This window comes from Cygnus olor, chromosome 8 (genome assembly GCF_009769625.2).
Source record: "Cygnus olor isolate bCygOlo1 chromosome 8, bCygOlo1.pri.v2, whole genome shotgun sequence".
Classification (NCBI taxonomy): domain Eukaryota; kingdom Metazoa; phylum Chordata; class Aves; order Anseriformes; family Anatidae; genus Cygnus; species Cygnus olor.
The window spans coordinates 23,327,843-23,343,938 of NC_049176.1; the positions used below are offsets into that span (position 1 = coordinate 23,327,843).

The 16,096-nt window shown below is 61.6% G+C and overlaps 2 protein-coding genes across 8 annotated transcripts in view; one reads left to right on the top strand and one right to left on the bottom strand.

The window, feature by feature from the left end:
* The window catches only part of LOC121073781 (phosphatidylinositol 3-kinase regulatory subunit gamma), a 60,850-nt gene extending 55,747 nt beyond the window's left edge, over nucleotides 1-5,103 (bottom strand). Inside the window, exons 1-4 of one of the 4 annotated variants that reach the window (XM_040565151.1) lie at nucleotides 5,038-5,103; nucleotides 3,779-4,355; nucleotides 1,542-1,637; nucleotides 1,228-1,305 (exon numbers count right to left, since the gene is read on the bottom strand). In XM_040565151.1, the coding sequence (XP_040421085.1) occupies nucleotides 1,228-1,305; nucleotides 1,542-1,637; nucleotides 3,779-4,106 (502 nt within the window). In that variant the 5' untranslated portion in view covers nucleotides 4,107-4,355; nucleotides 5,038-5,103. Of the gene's footprint in view, nucleotides 1-1,227; nucleotides 1,306-1,541; nucleotides 1,641-3,778; nucleotides 4,356-5,037 lie in introns of all 4 variants that reach the window. The other 3 variants (XM_040565149.1, XM_040565148.1, XM_040565150.1) reach the window with 3 other exon arrangements.
* Nucleotides 5,104-5,524: 421 nt separating this feature from the next.
* Nucleotides 5,525-12,331, top strand: TSPAN1 (tetraspanin 1). Of its 4 annotated transcripts, none has more exons than XM_040565851.1 (9): nucleotides 5,578-5,664; nucleotides 6,512-6,743; nucleotides 8,441-8,505; nucleotides 9,105-9,311; nucleotides 9,663-9,737; nucleotides 10,410-10,508; nucleotides 10,847-10,981; nucleotides 11,405-11,491; nucleotides 11,709-12,331. In XM_040565851.1, the coding sequence occupies exons 3-9, from the start codon at nucleotides 8,449-8,451 to the stop codon at nucleotides 11,760-11,762; spliced, it is 714 nt and encodes a 237-aa protein (XP_040421785.1). In that variant the 5' UTR covers nucleotides 5,578-5,664; nucleotides 6,512-6,743; nucleotides 8,441-8,448; the 3' UTR covers nucleotides 11,763-12,331. The 4 variants fall into 4 exon arrangements, with proteins under 4 accessions (XP_040421782.1, XP_040421785.1, XP_040421784.1 ...); XM_040565850.1 differs by having other exon boundaries at nucleotides 6,515-6,743; XM_040565848.1 differs by lacking the exon at nucleotides 6,512-6,743 and having other exon boundaries at nucleotides 5,525-5,664.
* Nucleotides 12,332-16,096: the final 3,765 nt, after the last annotated feature.

Consider the following 16,096-nt stretch of genomic DNA (forward strand, 5'->3'; position numbering starts at 1 on the left):
CCAGGAAGCCGACACCCCCGGAGGGACCCCAACGTCTCTCCCAAAGACCTGCTTTTCCCCCCAGCCGAGACAGGGTTTGTTTCCCAGCCTCTGCCAGCCCCGTATCCTATTTCTCCCCGTTCCCCAAAATCCAGCTTGGCTTTTGCGACGGGAGGAGAGGAGCTGCTCGTGGGGACAGAGCACGGGGCAAACGTGCCCCTGGCCTCTGCTGCCTCGCGCACGGTCCTGAGCGGCTGCGGGCAGCCCCCTCCCCCTTTTTTTTTTTTTTTAGGGCTATTTTACAGCCCAAACGCTACAAAAACCTGCAGGAGGCTGCGGGGGGGGGGGGAGGGGGAGCAACGTCTGCATCCTGCTGAGCATCACCCCCCGGCTGGGAGCTGGCACCCACGGCATGCCCCTGGGGCTGGGGGACCCCCGCGTCTCCCCCCCATGCCGCCGCTGCCTCTCGGGGAGCGCCGGGGGCTCGCCGCAGCCCGTTCCCCCGCCCGGCAGGGACTCTGCAGCGGGGAAGCGATGAAGTCATGGTGCTTAATATAGCGATTTCATCACGGCCCTTCTCCCCAGCAACACGGCTCGGGAGCTGGCGGGGCTGCGGGGCCGTGCCCGGAGCCGTAGTGCCGCCCGCCGGGCACAGGGTGCCTCGGGGCACCCCGCTTCCAGCAGCGTCCCCCCCTCCCCGTCTCCTCAAAAAGGAGCTTTTTTCCCCCCCCCCGTTTCCTTCTTCCCCATCGCACCCACGTGCTGCCTGCCCCATTTCTCAAACAGAGACGTGAGAGGTTTGCAAAGTGATTATTTTTTTTTTCTCTCCCTAAAAAAAGGCAGCTTCTAGTGAAGGGCTCTAGCCAAAAATAATAACTGGCTTTTCCTTTCCTCTGCTGCTCCCTCTGCCCTGCAGCCCCCAGGCCCCCGCACCGAGCTGCCCCCGTTGCAGGCAGCAGCAACTGGGGCAGGCTCAGGGTGCCCCACGGCGGCCCCGACCCCGCACCGGGTGCCAGCACCCCACAACCCATCCCGACCCCACATCCGTATCCCTCCCAGCAGCACCCCACCGGGGTCAGACGAGCTTGAGGGGGGGCTCACATGCAGGCAGTGCCCTACAGAGCTGTAATTAGGGCCCTAACGAGGTCAGAGCCATAACCCAGCCCTGACACAGCCCCGCTCACGTGGAAGCATCGCCTCCAAGCCAGGCACTCGGGGGGCGTGGGGAGGATGCGGCACGGGACTTACCCGCCAGCAGAGTCTGCTTCAGCTCAGCATCACCCTGTGCGCCGGGGGCCGATGTGTAGAGCACCTCGCTGTCGAGACCTGAGGAGCAGCCAGGAGATGGGGGGGTCAGTACCTGAACCCCAAATCCCCCCTCTGACGTGGGAACGGTGGAAGAAGGCAGGGAGCGACATTGGGGGTTCCCTCGCCCCATGCACCCTGGCTCTGTGGGTACCGGCGTGTGCGGCTTGGCCCTAGCGATGCTCGGGGGTATCGGTGGCCATGGGCAGGGCAGAGCGGTCGCACGTGTGCCCCACGAGCACCTTGGCTGCCTGTACCTTGCTTTTCCAGCGCCTCGATGAGCCTGGCCACGGTCGTCAGCGCCTGCTCGGGGAGGGTCGGCTGCTCGCTGTGCTCTGCCTGCCCGGGGAGCCCTGCTGTGGAGAGATGGGGAGAGGGGCTTGGAGTGCATTTCCCCCACTCCTGGTTTGCTGTGTGCATGTATTTCCTTCCACAGCATTCATTTCCTTCCTTCCTTCCTTCCTTCCTTCCTTCCTTCCTTCCTTCCTTCCTTCCTTCCTTCAAGGCAATTAGAATGACTTTTTCCACTTGGTACAAAAAGATTTTGGAGATGTTTGAGCATGCTTTGGGCAGAAAGGCTTGGTTCTTTGATAACTGCTAGAGGAATGGACTCCTTAGGTGGTACAAGAGCGGCCCCGGCACCCACGGCATCTGGGAAGGCTGGTGTGTCAACGGCTCCTCCGCCTGTTTCATGTGGCAAGCTGATCTGTTTTGGTGGAATTATATTTAAAAAAAAATAATTATGGTAAATTCAATAATGACTCTGGGTGACTTTTTCCCACAGAAGCCAGCTGCGGCCCAGCCAGCTCGCTCCCTGCTTTCGGTTTTTCCTGCCTGGCCAGAGGGCAGGGAGCTCGCCTGTGAAGCCAATAAATCCAGAACAATTTTAAGGAAGGAAAAAGAAAAAAGAAAAAAAAAAAAAAAAAAAAAAAAGGACTTTGGGCAGGAAGGTAACACGGAGCTGAGAAGAGATGGTGCTGGCCCAGAAATGAGAGCCCTGCAGCAGGGTTTAAAGCAAAGCATGTGGGTGGGAGCCCGTGGAAAACTTTCCCACCACACCGATGGGTTAAGGAAAATGGGGTTTTGGCTTCAAAGCTGGCAGCTTGGGGAACAGGGTGGCAACTGCGGAGAATAACTGCCTGTCCTTCGCTGGAGATGGCCCTGGGCAGGGACCTGGGTGTCCTGATGGGGTGCTGGAGGGAGGCGATGCTGTGGGACAGCCAGGCAGGGGCAGAGAAGCCGCCGAGCTCCTGGGAAGTCCCCGTGCAGCAGTGGCACTCGGCTCCGTCCCAAAGCCATTTTTAGGAAGTCGTTTAATTAAAAAAAGACCATTCCTCCCCGCGGAGCCAGCCCTGGCTCTGTGGCACGGCTTGGAAAGGCAGCATTTCCCTCCTGCCAGCCAAACCCTTCCTCTGGCTGGAGAAAGCCCAGGGCACCGTGGGCAGAGCCCCCGAGCAGCACGAGGGCTCGGGGGGCACTGAAGGTGCACAGGGCAGCATGCAGGTCTTGCAGAAAAATAAGGATTTGAGCCAGCCAAAACAAGCATGAGCCTCAAAACCTCTGCCTGGAGATGGAAAGAGCAAGAGAAGATTTAAAAAAAAAAAAAAAAAGAAGAAAAAAAAAAAGTGGTTCTCTTCCCAAAAAACCTTTGGAGGTTTTTGTTATAAGGAATAGCCCTTCAGCTGGGAGATTTTGGTTAAAAATGATGTAAAATGGTGCTGCTTGTCTGCCAGCAGGAGGACATGACCCTGGGCAGCCAGCTCCCCCTGCAGCAGCACCCACGCACCCAGCGCCCCACGGGGAAGCCACCCCACGGGGGGCACCCATGGCACCGGGCGCAGGGACATGGCCGGAGGGTGCCCGGCAGGTGGCAGCACCCCCTGCCCCCAGACCCTGTTTTTAGTGGGGTTTCCTCTATTAAAAAATGATCTCTGGGCTGGGGGCTCGACCCTGGGGCTGGCTGGTCCCTGTCCTCCAAACCACAGCAGCAAGGGGCGCCGGCAGCCTCGCCGTGTCCCCAAAGCGACCGTCCCAGCCTCCTTGCTGCTGCCTCAAATCATTTTGGGGGCATGGACCCCTTGCCAGCAGGTGCTGCTCCCCCAGCCCCACACCAGCAGTGATTTCTCCTCTGTCACATCCCGGAGGAAGAGAGGATCACGGTTTTGTGCAGGGCTGGTGGGTCATGTTTGTCTCCCCAGCTGGAAGGGGTTTTCTCGCTTTTTCTTTTTCGCTTGGATACATTATGCAACCGCGGTGCGATCCCAAGCCCAAATGCACTTGGCCACCATATAAATGATGAGGTCAGAGGGGGCTCAGCACCCCCAGCAGAGCACAGGCACCCCGACACCTTGCCAAAACACCCCCCCATCACCACGCCACATCCCCCAAGGAAACAAACCCCCCGCGTGTTGGGGGTCCCCACCAAACCGCGCCAAACGCTTGCGTCCACCCGGGCTCCGTGCCACCCCCGTGGTGTCCCCGTCCCCACACTCACCCCAGGGCTGGCCGGTGGGCACGGGGGTCCCGGCGGGCGGCGGGGGCAAGGGTCGTGGCTTGGCCTTGGCGGCGGTGGCAGCGATGCGCACGGGGCCCAGGTACTCCACGTAGGTGCCGGGGAAGTCTCCGCGCTCCTTGGTGCGCTCGTTGAGGCCGTGCAGCCAGCCCTGGGGGCTGCGCTCGTCCCCGTCCTTGTAGTCGGGGGCAGCCAGCAGCGAGGCCCTGCTGACCGTCAGCACGTCCCCGGGGCTCAGCGCCAGGTCCTCCTCCCGGCCCTTCTGGTACTCGTAGAGCGCCCGGTACTGCAGCCCCTCCGGGGAGGCCATGGCGATGGGAGCGGGTGATGCTGCCCCAATCCCGATGGGCAGGAAAAGATCCTTCTGCCTCTGAGAGCGGCTCCTCACCCCTCCGGTCCCAAATTCACTGTGAGGCTTGGCGGGGTTTGCTCAAGGGTCGTGGAGGGGAGCAGATGATGCTGACCCGCGTGCCGGCCCCAAAAAGACACCGTCCCCTTCTCAGCCTGCTCTCTCTCTGCCCTTCATCCTGCCGGGGCTGGGGACCGGCCTCCCCAGGCTCTGTCACAGCAAAACGCAGCACATCAGCCCCCCGCCACCACCGGGACCCCAGCCCGTGCCGTGTCCCCCACCCCGGGCACCCACGGCCGGGGACAGCGGGCGGCCAGGGGAGCCCCGCTGCCAGCAGGGACCGGCCGCTGCGCACCGGGAAAGTGCCGGCAAGTCGGGAAAGTAGGGCGAGGGATGGAGCCCCGCGCTTCTAACACAGGTACCCGGGCTGGGCAGCATCCCCGCAGCCCCGAAGCGGCACGCGGGGGCGAGCGAAAATACAGGATTTTAGTGGTTTTGGATTTATTTTATTATATTTATTTTTTAATTTATTTTTTTTTTAAATATCCTTCAGACAGATGACAGCAGCGAATGGTGTCGTGTGCCCCCCCCCCACCTTCCCCCCCCCCCCCCCCCCCAAACCCCGTGTCCAGGATTTTAGTTCAATTTCACCTTTATTTCTTAATTTACGGGTTTATCGATTTATTTTAAAGCCTTTTAAACATCCCCCGGAGACAGCACAGCAGGGAAAGCCCCCCACCCCCCCACCCCCCGCCTTTTCTCCCCCTCCCTTCCAACCCCCGATCTCCTCCCGGTCGGGAGATGGATGGGGACGGCCTCCCGTCCCTCCGTCCCTCCGTCCCTCCGTCCATCCGTCCTCCTGCCCCCCCGGCCCCCCCTGCCCCAGCCTTACCGGGAGCGGAGCGGAGCGGAGCCGGCCCCGGCAGCAGCGGGGCGGTGATGTCAGCCTCGCTCCTCCCGCCCCTGGGCACCGCAGCGCGGCGGGGGCGGGGGGGGGGGGGGACGGGATGGAAAGGGGGGGCTGCCTCCTATCCGCACCCCCGGGAGAGGGGAGGGGGTGCTCGTGGGGTTGGGGTGAGCGGGGGGTGTCACACACACACGCAGAGCTCCAGGTTATGGGGGAGCGGAGGTCCCCCCCAGTCCGGTCCACTGAGGGGTGGGGGTGGGGGGTGAAGCGTTGGGGGTGTGTAGGGGTGATGGGGAGGGGGATTCAAGCTCCGGCACCCATCCTTGGATGCCCATTCCCAGGACACCCCTCATTTGAGCACCCATCCTGTGGACATCCATCCCTTGGGAATTCATCTCTTGGGCACCCATCCCCATGACACCCATCCCCTGGGCACTCATCCCCTGGGCACCCATCCCCTGGGCACCCATCCCCTGGGCACCCACCCCCATGACACCCATCCCCTGGGCACCCATCCCCTGGGCACCCACCCCCATGCCCGTCACCACCCCATGGCCACGGCGTGGTTGTTGCATGCAACAAGAGCATCAGGGCTCAGCTCGCTTCCAGCTGGTTTGTCTTCTTGTTTTTTATTTTTTTTTTAAATCCTCACTTCTCACGCTGACCTCTCTGAACCGACAGCTGCTCCTTGCCTCTGCTGCAGGTCGGGCATCCTAAAAACAGCTGGCACCTAAAACGTGGGCTCTGGGGAATGCCCTCTGGCTGGATCCAGGAGCAGTGCGGGCTGGGGGCATGGGAATTCCCAACACTAAGGGCTGGGAAAGAGGGGGAAACTGAGGCACAGGGGCCAAGGAGCAGTGCAGGAGATGTACAGCCCCTCCTGATGGTAATTTCAGCAAATTCCCCCCTCGCCCTGCAGCACACGGCCTGGCCGTGCAGTGCAGCAGCATCCCCGGGGGATTTCACTGCAGCCGCATTCGCCTGGGCACCACGGAGCCCCCGCTCCCCAGAGGATGGGCTTCCAGCACGAAAAGGGATTTTTCTGTCCCGGTGCCTCTGGTGCTGGCACTGTGCTGCTGCTGCAGCTGCGGGGATGGTCCCTGCCCTCCCCTTGAGCCCTGCTCCTCACCTGGGGCTGCCTGGTGGGCCCCTCCCCAGCTATTTCTGCCCTTCCTGACCCTGGGCCACTGCTACAGGGCAGGAGTTGGCACTGAACAGAGACCTCAGCTCACGGGAAGCATCCTACATGTCACCCAGCACCTCCCCCGTCCCTCCCCGAGCAGGGGATCGGTGATTTCCCCAGATTTCTGGCCAAAATGAGTTGAGTTCTGTTTGTTTTACACCAGTCTGCAGTTTGCCTCAGAGCAAGGCATCCTTTCAAAGCTGGGCGCTGAAATATTCCATTTTCAGGAGGTAAAAAATGTATGTCTCCTTTTTTTTTTTTCCCACCGTGTTTCAGCAGGAGGGGAGGAAGCGACGTATTCATCACAGATTCACAAAGTTTGGTAACTTCAACCTGCAAATCTAAAGCCGTGCCCAGCACATTTTGAAGGTTCATCCCCAACGTGTTGCTGCCCGTCCTCCACCCCCTGAGTGACCCGGGGCCAGCTGGAGAGCTGAATGGGTGCTCCCAGCCCCAAAACGGGGCTCACCTGGATGGGGATACCCCGAAACCCCATCAAGACCATGCTGTGAGTCCCTCTGCTCTGGTCCCCCATCTCCGTGGTTTTCCACCCCGTGCTTTCCAGGGAGGGAACCCGAGGCACAGCGGGGTGTCCCCATGCCCAGCTCTGTCCCCATGGGTGGCATCAAGCCCCACAAGCCCCGCTCAGCACCCGCGGGCTGGGAAGGACACAGGAATGCCACTGGGCTCGTCCTGCTGAGGTCAGGCCAGAAAATCCAGCCCTGGCTCCCCAGTGGGGTTCGGACGGGTGACACGGGGAGCACCCAAAACCCAGAGTATGTGGTTAGGGCAGCGGGGTGCAGCCACAGCACAGCCCTGCAATTTCCCTGGGGCTGGGAATGAGCCTCCTTCAACACAAATATTTATGGGTTCTGCTAAAATTATTTATGGGGTGGGGGGTTGTGTACAACGAGCAGGGGTTGGGGAGGTTTTGGGGAGAGGGGCGATATGATGGAGGTCTTCTTTTGCATTTAGGGGCAGCAGGTCCCAGATGGGAGAGGGCAGGAGGGCTGACGGGCAGCTGCTGTGGGATGGGCTGAGGCTGCAGGCAGCGAGGGGAACGGGTTAGGGCACCTGGATCCGGGTGAGTACCCTGGGAGGGTTTAGGGCTCCCCCACATGCCACGCGTCCCAAAGGGGATGACTCCATCCTGCTGAAATGTACCCCTGTGGGGAGGGATGTGCTGAGCACCAAGTGCCCCTGCTGAGGAGGGGGCTGGCCCCCAGCCCTGTCCTGCAGCCCTGCTGACGGGTGAGGATCCCAAAAGGGTCAGACCTTCAGCATCCCCCTGTGCTCTGCTTTGCTCCCTGCTGCAGCCCCTTCTGGGGAAAACCTCCGTGTTTCAAAGCATCTTTCCAAAGGAAAACATTATTTTTTGGCAGCCCTTAGGCTACGGCAGGTCTCTGCTGACATCCAGCGCTGGCATCTGCTCTGGTCGTCACCATCCTCTCCTGCTGTGTCCCCACCAGCAAAAAGCCACTGCAACAGCGGGAAACACACCAAACTTTGGCTTTTCATTTACAGATCGGCTCCGGGGGCCATATCCCGGTGCCCTCCTCTCCCTGCTTCTGTTTTGGGCCGGGAGACCGCAGATTTGGGGCTTTCAAACATCCCTGTGCCCAGTTCCTCTGGGGGCTCCACCGCCTGCCCTAGACATTGGCAGAAGAGCCCCAGACCCTCGGTGGCCACTTTGGGGTACGATGCTTGGCCATACAAAGCAATTTTGGGGTGTTCTGACCCCAAATCCCCTCCCCACCAGGGAGGGAGCCACCCAGCAGCACCCAGAGGCCGAAGTGATGGGCGCAGGCTGTAGCCTCGCCAGGCGGGGTGGCTTGGGCAGCAGAGGGCAGCAAGCCACCGAGCACCCAAGGGACCTGGTGGCTCTGCCACCCCCAGGGGGTGGCCCGAAAGGGTTGGGCTGCTGCTTGGGCGGCCCCGGGGCCGCTCCCGTTTAAAGGGTGGTGGGGGCAGCAAGGGGGCGGCAGAGCGGTGGCGTGGAGTTGGGGCTGCTGGAGCTGCTCGCTGCAGAGGTAGGTTGGGTGTTTTGGGGGAAAGCACGGCTGGGAGGTGTCCCAGGACTTCGAGGTGCCCGGTGGGGGCTCTCTGTGTGTTTTCCCTACCCCAAAAAACAGCCCCAGGAAAGGGGGGTTGTGCCTGGCTCTGCTGGTAACGTCTCTCTGCTCGGAACCCCCCTGCTCTCTCCAGGTGCAAAGATGGGGTGCTTCACGTTCATCAAGGTCATGATGATCCTCTTCAACCTGGCCATATTTGTAAGTGCTCCGGCTGTCCCCACCCGGGGACACCCGCTCTCGGCGGTCCCACCAGGCTGGGCTGTGGGGCTGGGGAGCACCCTGAGCCTTGGGGCAGTGGGGTCTCTTGCTCCTGTGGTATGCCCAAAGCCCTCGGTGGAGGGGAATGGGGGACAGTGGCTGTTGTATCGACCCCACAAGTCCCTCACTGTGCCTGGCGGGGTGCTGGGTGCCCCAGGGTCCCACCTGCTGGGCTCCCCCTGTCTGTGAGGGGAGCAGCCCCCCGATGTGGCAGTGACCTCAGCTTGGGCGTGGGGGTTTCTGGGGCTGGGGGAGAGGCTGAATGTGGTGGATGGCACTGCTGGGGCACAATGGCAGCTTCCCCGGGGGCTGGTGGCCTCCATCCGCCTCCCCTTGCTGCCTCCTGGGGTTGGGTTGGGAGCTCGAGGGCACACAGGGTGGGCTGGGGGGGTGGACAGCTGAAGCTGCCTGCAAAACACACCTGGCTGAGGAGAATCAAGAAGCTGAGATCCTCCAGAAACCATCACAGAGCAATATGGCTGTTATTTTACCCCTGCTTTTCCCCAAGCACCCGATTTAACACGTCTGTCTCCTCCCAGCTTGGTGGCGGGGCCCTCCTGGGTGTCGGCGTCTGGGTCACGGTGGACGGGCAGTCCTTCCTGAAGATATTCGGGACGCTTTCGTCTAGCGTCCTGCAGGTCGTGAATGTCAGCTACTTCCTCATTGTCATCGGTGCCATCTTGGTGATCATCGGCTTCCTTGGGTGCTATGGCGCCCAGAAGGAGAGCAAATGTCTCCTGATGATGGTAAGGACAGGCCCGCGCCGAGCCAGGCTTTATCCAGCGGGGTGTCTGGTGGGGGAGGCCTGAGGGATGGGCCTCTCTTTTGGAGGTGTCCTCCTTGGGTGTCCCCATATTGTGGAGGGCTGGGTGAGCCTTGGAAAAGCAGGGCTGAACCCTGGAGTTCAGCCCCATGCAGATGTGGGGATGGAGGGACCCCAAAATTGTGCTGCTTCTGCCTTGGAGCAGGGCTGGTGGCAACTAGACACGGCTTGAAGCAGGTTGAGGGTCCTGATGGCCCTTGGGGAACAGATGGGTTTTGGGGGGGCTGTGGATGCTGGCTGTCATTTTGACCTCCCTCCCCTTGCTGCCTCCCAGTTCTTCTCTGTGGTGTTGATCATCTTCATCGCCGAAGTCGCCGCTGCTGTGGTGGTTCTGGTCTACACGAGTCTTGTGAGTGGCTTAGCGGGGTTGTGGGCTGGGACATTTTGGGACTCATCTGATCCCTTTAGGAAAACAGGGGGCCTGGGGGTGCTGCCTGCGGGCTGGAAGGACGGGACACCAAACTCTGGTGCCGGCTCTGTGGGCGGGCAAGGACAGCCTGGCTGGGTGGAGGTGCAGGCAACAAGGCGGGGATCCCATTGTCACAAAGAAACGAGCATTATCATCCAGGTTTTGCCCACTGCTTGTTTTTGAACACCTTAGTGAGGTACCAGCCAAGGCTGGACACTTCTCATGGTAGGAGCCACGCAGGAGAGGCAGTCCTGAGCGAACCCAAGTGCTTATTATGCACCAGGGAGCTCCCCTGGGGAGGAAGGCCACAATGTCGCCTCATTGGAGGCAGGAGAAGTCAACCACAGGGCAGGCACCATTCCTGGCTGCCCTGCTGGGCTGCTTATCGACTGACTCACTGCTGCCAGCGGCCTCGGGGCCAAAATGCTGCGGTTGGTGAGGCTGCCAGGCTGCCTTGGGCCAAAGGGACACGGCGTGACGTGTTCCTGGCCCTGCTTGGCCTGCGTGGCCTCTTCCCCGTGGGTTAGGGACCGGTACGGGCACTGGGGGCCCTTGACTCCGTGGTGCTCACCAGGACGGTCTCTGACGGCGTTTCTCGGCCTCTCCCCGCAGGCAGAGACGTTTCTGACAGCTGTGGTGACTCCCATCCTGAAGGAGAACTACGGGGCTAATGCTGATTTCACACGCATATGGAATGCCACCATGTCGGAGGTGTGCTGAGCCCTGGGCTTCCCCCCGGGTCGGGGTCCGGATGCTCCCAGCACGGGCTTGGTGGTGCCCTTGGGTGGGACAGTGGAGTGGGGATGTGGCCCAAGGTGTGTGTGACTACCTCATGGGTTTCCAGGTGGCTGGGACCCAGAGGTCCTGAGGTGGGGTGAGAGCTGCTGGAGCAAGGTCCTGCCCCAGGAAGCTCCTGGGCTGAGCTGGGTGACCTCCTCCACGGGGCAAGGAGGGTCCAGACCACGTTTCCTCCAGGAGGGAGTGTGCGGTGGGGACATGGGCACAGGGAGACCTGTAGGATGCTCTCACCACCCCTTTCTCTCCCTTAGGTCGGCTGCTGTGGCCTGAATAACTATACAGACTTTGAAAACTCCCCATGGCATCAGCAGCACAAAACCTACCCTCCGCCCTGCTGCAATAACGAGTACCCATGCAACGAATCACTCGCGGAAACAAGTCATGTCGGGGTATGAACACGCACACGGCTCCTGCCTTCCAGCAGCACCCAATTTTGGGGTGCATCCTGGCATGGGGAGAGGGACCCAGCCTTTATCCCCAGCCTGAGCTCAGGGCACAGCGATCCCCTGGGTGCTGAGTCCCTGGGGGGCTGCGGTGGCTTTGACTTGTCCCCAGTGGCCTGCTGGGGATGAACAAAGTTCCTTCCATTGCCTGGTGCCAATTTCCCTCATTTCCCCACCCCGTGGACATGTAGGGCTTTGGCCTGAGGGGTGGCTGAGTTGTCCCCCCCTGCCCCCCCCCCCCCCCCCCCGCCCGTCTCCGTGGCCGTGCAGCTCTGGGCTGGAGCCACGATATTGCTCCTGGGGGAAATGCCCCCTGGCTGGGGGATCACAGCTCCATGCCTATCCTCACCTGCCTGGCTGCTCCCGCAGGGTTGTTTTGACCAGATTTTGGAAGACATCAAGAAGAACGCAGATGTGGTGGGCGGCGTGGCAGCCGGCATTGCTGCCTTGGAGGTGAGTGCCCAAGCAGCGGGGTTGGGGTCAGCTGGGGGTGCCGAGGGGCCGGTGTAGCCCCCACGGGCCACCACCTGCCCCAGGGTGGCTACTGAGCCTTCCTCCCCGGGCACACCCTCCTCTTCCTCCCTGCGTGTGCCAGGCGGGGGCCGTCACTTGGCTGCCTCTGTGCTTGGGGGGGGACACCCATGGGTCTGACTCGCCTCTTGCCCCACAGATCGCGGCCATGGCTGTCTCCATGTACCTGTACTGCCACCTGGACCAGAAGTGACCCCCGGCAGCAGCAGGAAGCCGTGCCCCCCCCACCGTGTGCCGGGGTGCTCCTGACGGCCGCACCACTCTCTGGGCCTGATGCCGTCCGGTGCACTGTGACCTTAGAGCTGTTTTGATCTACTGAGCTGGGATCTGTAGAATTTATATGTATATTTTTGTACTGATATGGCGTAATGCATCTGTACATAGAGATATTTTTTTTTTTTGAGGCGGGGAGAGGGGGGAAGCCGCCTGGTCTGTTTTGATGATGCCAGCAGGAGATATGGCCCAGGCAAAGATCAGGGCTGCTGAGCAGGCAGTGGCCCTGCCCTTACCAACCCTTGCGGTGCCTCCCCGGTGCTGCCACCTCCCTGTCCCCGACCTTACTTTGCTGACCAGGGACTGGGCTGGGTCCCCGACCGGCGTGGTGGTGGCTGCACCCCCAAACTGGGGTCCCTGTGCTGGTCCCATGGGGTCGCTGCCCCTGGTGTGGTGCAAAGCCCTGTAGGTCCCTGCTGTGATTTCAGTGTGAAAACCCTCTCCCTAATGTAAAGAAAAAGACAAATATTTTTTTTTTTTGGTCTTGGATGTAAGCTGTTTTCTGCTGTCTTCTTCAATAAATCCGTGTACCCGCAGCCCCTGCTGTGCAGGGGGGGCTGCCCACACCTCGCTTCCCTCCGTGGCTCCTCTGTGCCTTGCCCTGCCCTTTGCTGGAGCCCTTTCTTGCTCCGACCAGCACCTTGCTGGGGAAGCAGGATGGGAGCTGCCATGGTTTTACCCGTGTCTGTGTCCCAGCCCTGTTCCTGGGGGCTGAGCCCATGGGGGAGGAGGGTTCTGGTGACCCCAGAAGAGGGGCAGCTCTGCCTCTTCCAAGCCAGGGCCCTTCCTGGGGCTGTCGCAGGGAAAGCAAAGCTTTTAAAAACCCAGAGCTGGGTTTTTATTCCGTTTTCCACTTTCATCCTGTGGGCTTTGACCCCGTCCCTGGGCTGTGCGTGCCATCAACAAGCCCTGCTGTGGGAGCAGGCACGTGGCAGCGGGGCGGGCACGGGACCTACTCCCCACCCCAGGTGACTCAGCTGGGGAAAGGCTGCCAGAAACCCGCTGCTGCCAGGTGGGTGCTGGTCCCAGCCTCGCCACAAACCAGTGACCTCGGGGGTGACGTCAGGGGGGTTTTATTCCCTGTTTTCCCTTCCCAAAGGTGTGGGAGCCGCCCGGACCTTGGCACTGCCCCAGCCCTTCGAGAGGTGCCAGCATCACCCCTCGGCACGGGTTCCTGCGGGCGATGCCGGTGGTTTTGGTGGCTCTGGGGTGGTGTGGTCATGCTGCTTGCAGACACTGCATTTGAGCTTTGCAGACATCATCCCACAAACAGGAGAGCCCCAATTTCCCTTCATTTTATCCCTCCTTTCAGTCATACCCATTTAAATCAGCTTTGCCCATCCTGTGCAGGCACCCACAGGGGTACTCGGGGTGCCTGTTCCTCAAGGCAGCTTGGGGACCCCATCCCAAGGGTCTGGGCCCCCTAATTTGGGGTTTTCTGGCAGGAGTGAGGCCAGGCCAGCAAACGAGGCTGGGGGCTGACAAAACCCTGGGCGCCTCTTGGTGCCTTTCCCTGCCACATGGAGGGAAACTGAGGCACGGAGCAAAGCCCGGGGGTTGCAAGCCCTGGCACTGCCGTTGCAGGGATGGAGGTGTAGGTCTGACCAAAGGTCTGTCCTGCCCTAGGTCCTGCCCCTAGTTCCTGGAAAACTGTGGGGCAGGGAGACGTGAGGGATTTCTGCCAGCGTCCCTTGTTCTGCTGCCTGCTAGCGTGGGAGCCCTGGCACCACCAGAAGTCCCCGCAGCCCTCGGTTTGCCTGCTTCTATAAATACTCATCAACTCCACCAGCAGCACCAAGGCCCTGCCAGCTGTGACATCAGTGACCGAGGCCAAAATCCCTGCGCACATGTAACAGCGAGCAGAAACTTCCTTATTGCCCTGCTTCGGAGTCCTTGGGCTCGAGGTCCTGCAACTGGTGGGGTAAACAAGCGTGCCTGGTCTGCTCCCTGCTTGGGAAGGGGGCCGGAGCTCACCGAGGCTGGGGTTGGGTTATTTTCACCCCCACGGCACCCCGAGGTGGGTGCTGAGCACCCTTCAAAATCCTGGGAGGTTCACGGGGTGCGCTCGCCACCAGCATCACGTGCCCCGGGGCAGGCTGCCAAGGCAAAACCCAGCCTGGCCGTAGGAAAACGAGCTTTCCTCTCCCTCTTTTTAATTGCGTTTGGTGGGGGACAGTGACTGTCGTCAGCAGGCTGAATTGCGGCTGTTACGGTTCCTGCCGATAAAGGGCAATGAATGGCAAATGTGAATGGCAAACAAAGCGAACCCATCCAGCATCACCGGCACGAGGAGTGCCTGCTACGAGGAAGTTCCCTCCCGCTGCGCCCGGGCAGCTCAGCCAGGACGTTCCTGGAGAGGAGAGGACGGCCTCGAAGGGCACGGGTTCCCCGGGGGAGAAGCGGGGCAGTGCACACTTTCACCTGCCAACCTTCCTCCCCGTCCCCTTCCTCCTCCTCCCCACCCCGAGACACCCACCCGGGGCCACCCGGGTGCTTTCAGGCAGCTCTGTGCCCTGATTTATTACGCTCGGGCTATCGGAGGCGGTGGTGGTGGTGGAAGGGATAATTGAAACGTAGCACGCTGGGGCCGGTATCAAACCCGGCGAGTTAATCGTTAACGCCGTGCTGGGCAGGATACGGCGTAATGATCATCATGGCCACAATCCGGGGCGCCCGGCTGAGGATGAAATTGCTGCTGGGCTTTGTTGTGCGTGGGGACGGGAAGTGGCAGCCCCACTCGGGGACTCCCCATCGCCTGGGGACAGATCCGTGCCACAGGGACCAAAACAAGCCCCTTCCTGGGAGCAGGTGGGGTCAGGCACCTCCGTTTCAGGGCTCTTTATATAACAGCGGGTGCCAAAAATCGTGGATCTGGGATGTGGGTGATCGGGTGCAGCACCACTGCCTCCCTCGCAGGGATGGGGACGTGGACGGGGACAGGGCCAGCGCACCCCAGGCGCTGGCATCCCTCCAGCACGGAGATGCCTCCATCCGGGAGGACCAGGACAGGCGTCCCCAAGGACATCAGGAGGATGTTTCCCTAATTTCACAGAGCAGAGAGGGCCACGGGCAGGGGCAGCCTGGACCGCGATGCCCAGCGTGGGGACTGCACCCTGCCCCGGCACCCGCGGGCACCGCGATCCCCGCTGAACAAACAAAATGCAAAAAGGAAAAAAGCCCCGAGAAATCATGCAAAAATTACCCCTTCCCGCCCCCACCCCCCCCAGCAAGTTCTTGAAAGGTCGGGTTTCATGCCAAGGCTATTTTGCTTTTGTTTAATTATCAGCCAGCTCCCGGGACGCGGAGCAGCCGGGACAGGTTCTCCTTTGTGAGGCTGCACAAAGGCAGCGGGGCTGGGCTGCGGGGGGGGGGGCACGGGCGAGACCTGGGAACCGGTGACTTGGGCAGCGGGTGCTGGAGCTGGGGCTGCGGGGGGCCGAGCCGTGGGAGCCGACACGTCCCTGCCTGCCTCGCCCCTATAAATGCAGCCTCCTGCACGCCCAGAGGAACCCCCACAGCTCTGCGGGGTTCGCTGGGTCACCGACAGAGCTCCGCGACCCTCCCTGAGGGTGGCAGGAGCTTGGTACCCAGCCCTGAGGCCCCAAAACGCTGTGGGTTTTGCTGGTCCCACAGACAGGCGGTGGCCTCGTCCTGGAGGAGGTTCTGGCCTCCACCGGAGGCGGATGCAAACTGGGGAGGCGATGTCCCTCTCCGCCGCCCCGCCAAATAAAGCCCCAGGGACATGGGGCTGGGGGAAAGCCTCTGCCCAGGGGGCTGCTCCCTCCCCAAAAGCTGCCCCAAAAGGGGTGGGAGGCGACGGAGACGAGGCCCGGCCTCGCCACGGGTGGAACAGGAGGCAGCCGGTGCGCGGAGCTGGCCTGGGCTGGTCCGTGCTGGTGGCTGCTGCCCGCCCGTCCCCGTCCCATTCGGGTCCTGCATCTGCAGCCACCTCCGCGCCCTGCTCCTCCCCAGGGCCGGGCAATCCCCAGCCCTCGTGGGCTCCCTGCCCCACGGGGACGGGAGCCGGGAGGCTCTGGAGGCTCCTGCAGCAGCAGCTCCTCGCACCGGGCTGGCCCAGAGGCTGAATTTTCTCACGGCCCTGCTCGGTTTGGCTTCACCCCTGCCTGCACCCAGCCCGCGGGGAGGAGCGAAGGGGAACAGAAATGCCACCAGGAGTTGTTTTTCCTGGTTGGTCCCTCCTGTCCTGTCCCGTCCCCCCCTGCTTTTGTTTTGTTGCCACCAACAGACTCAGGT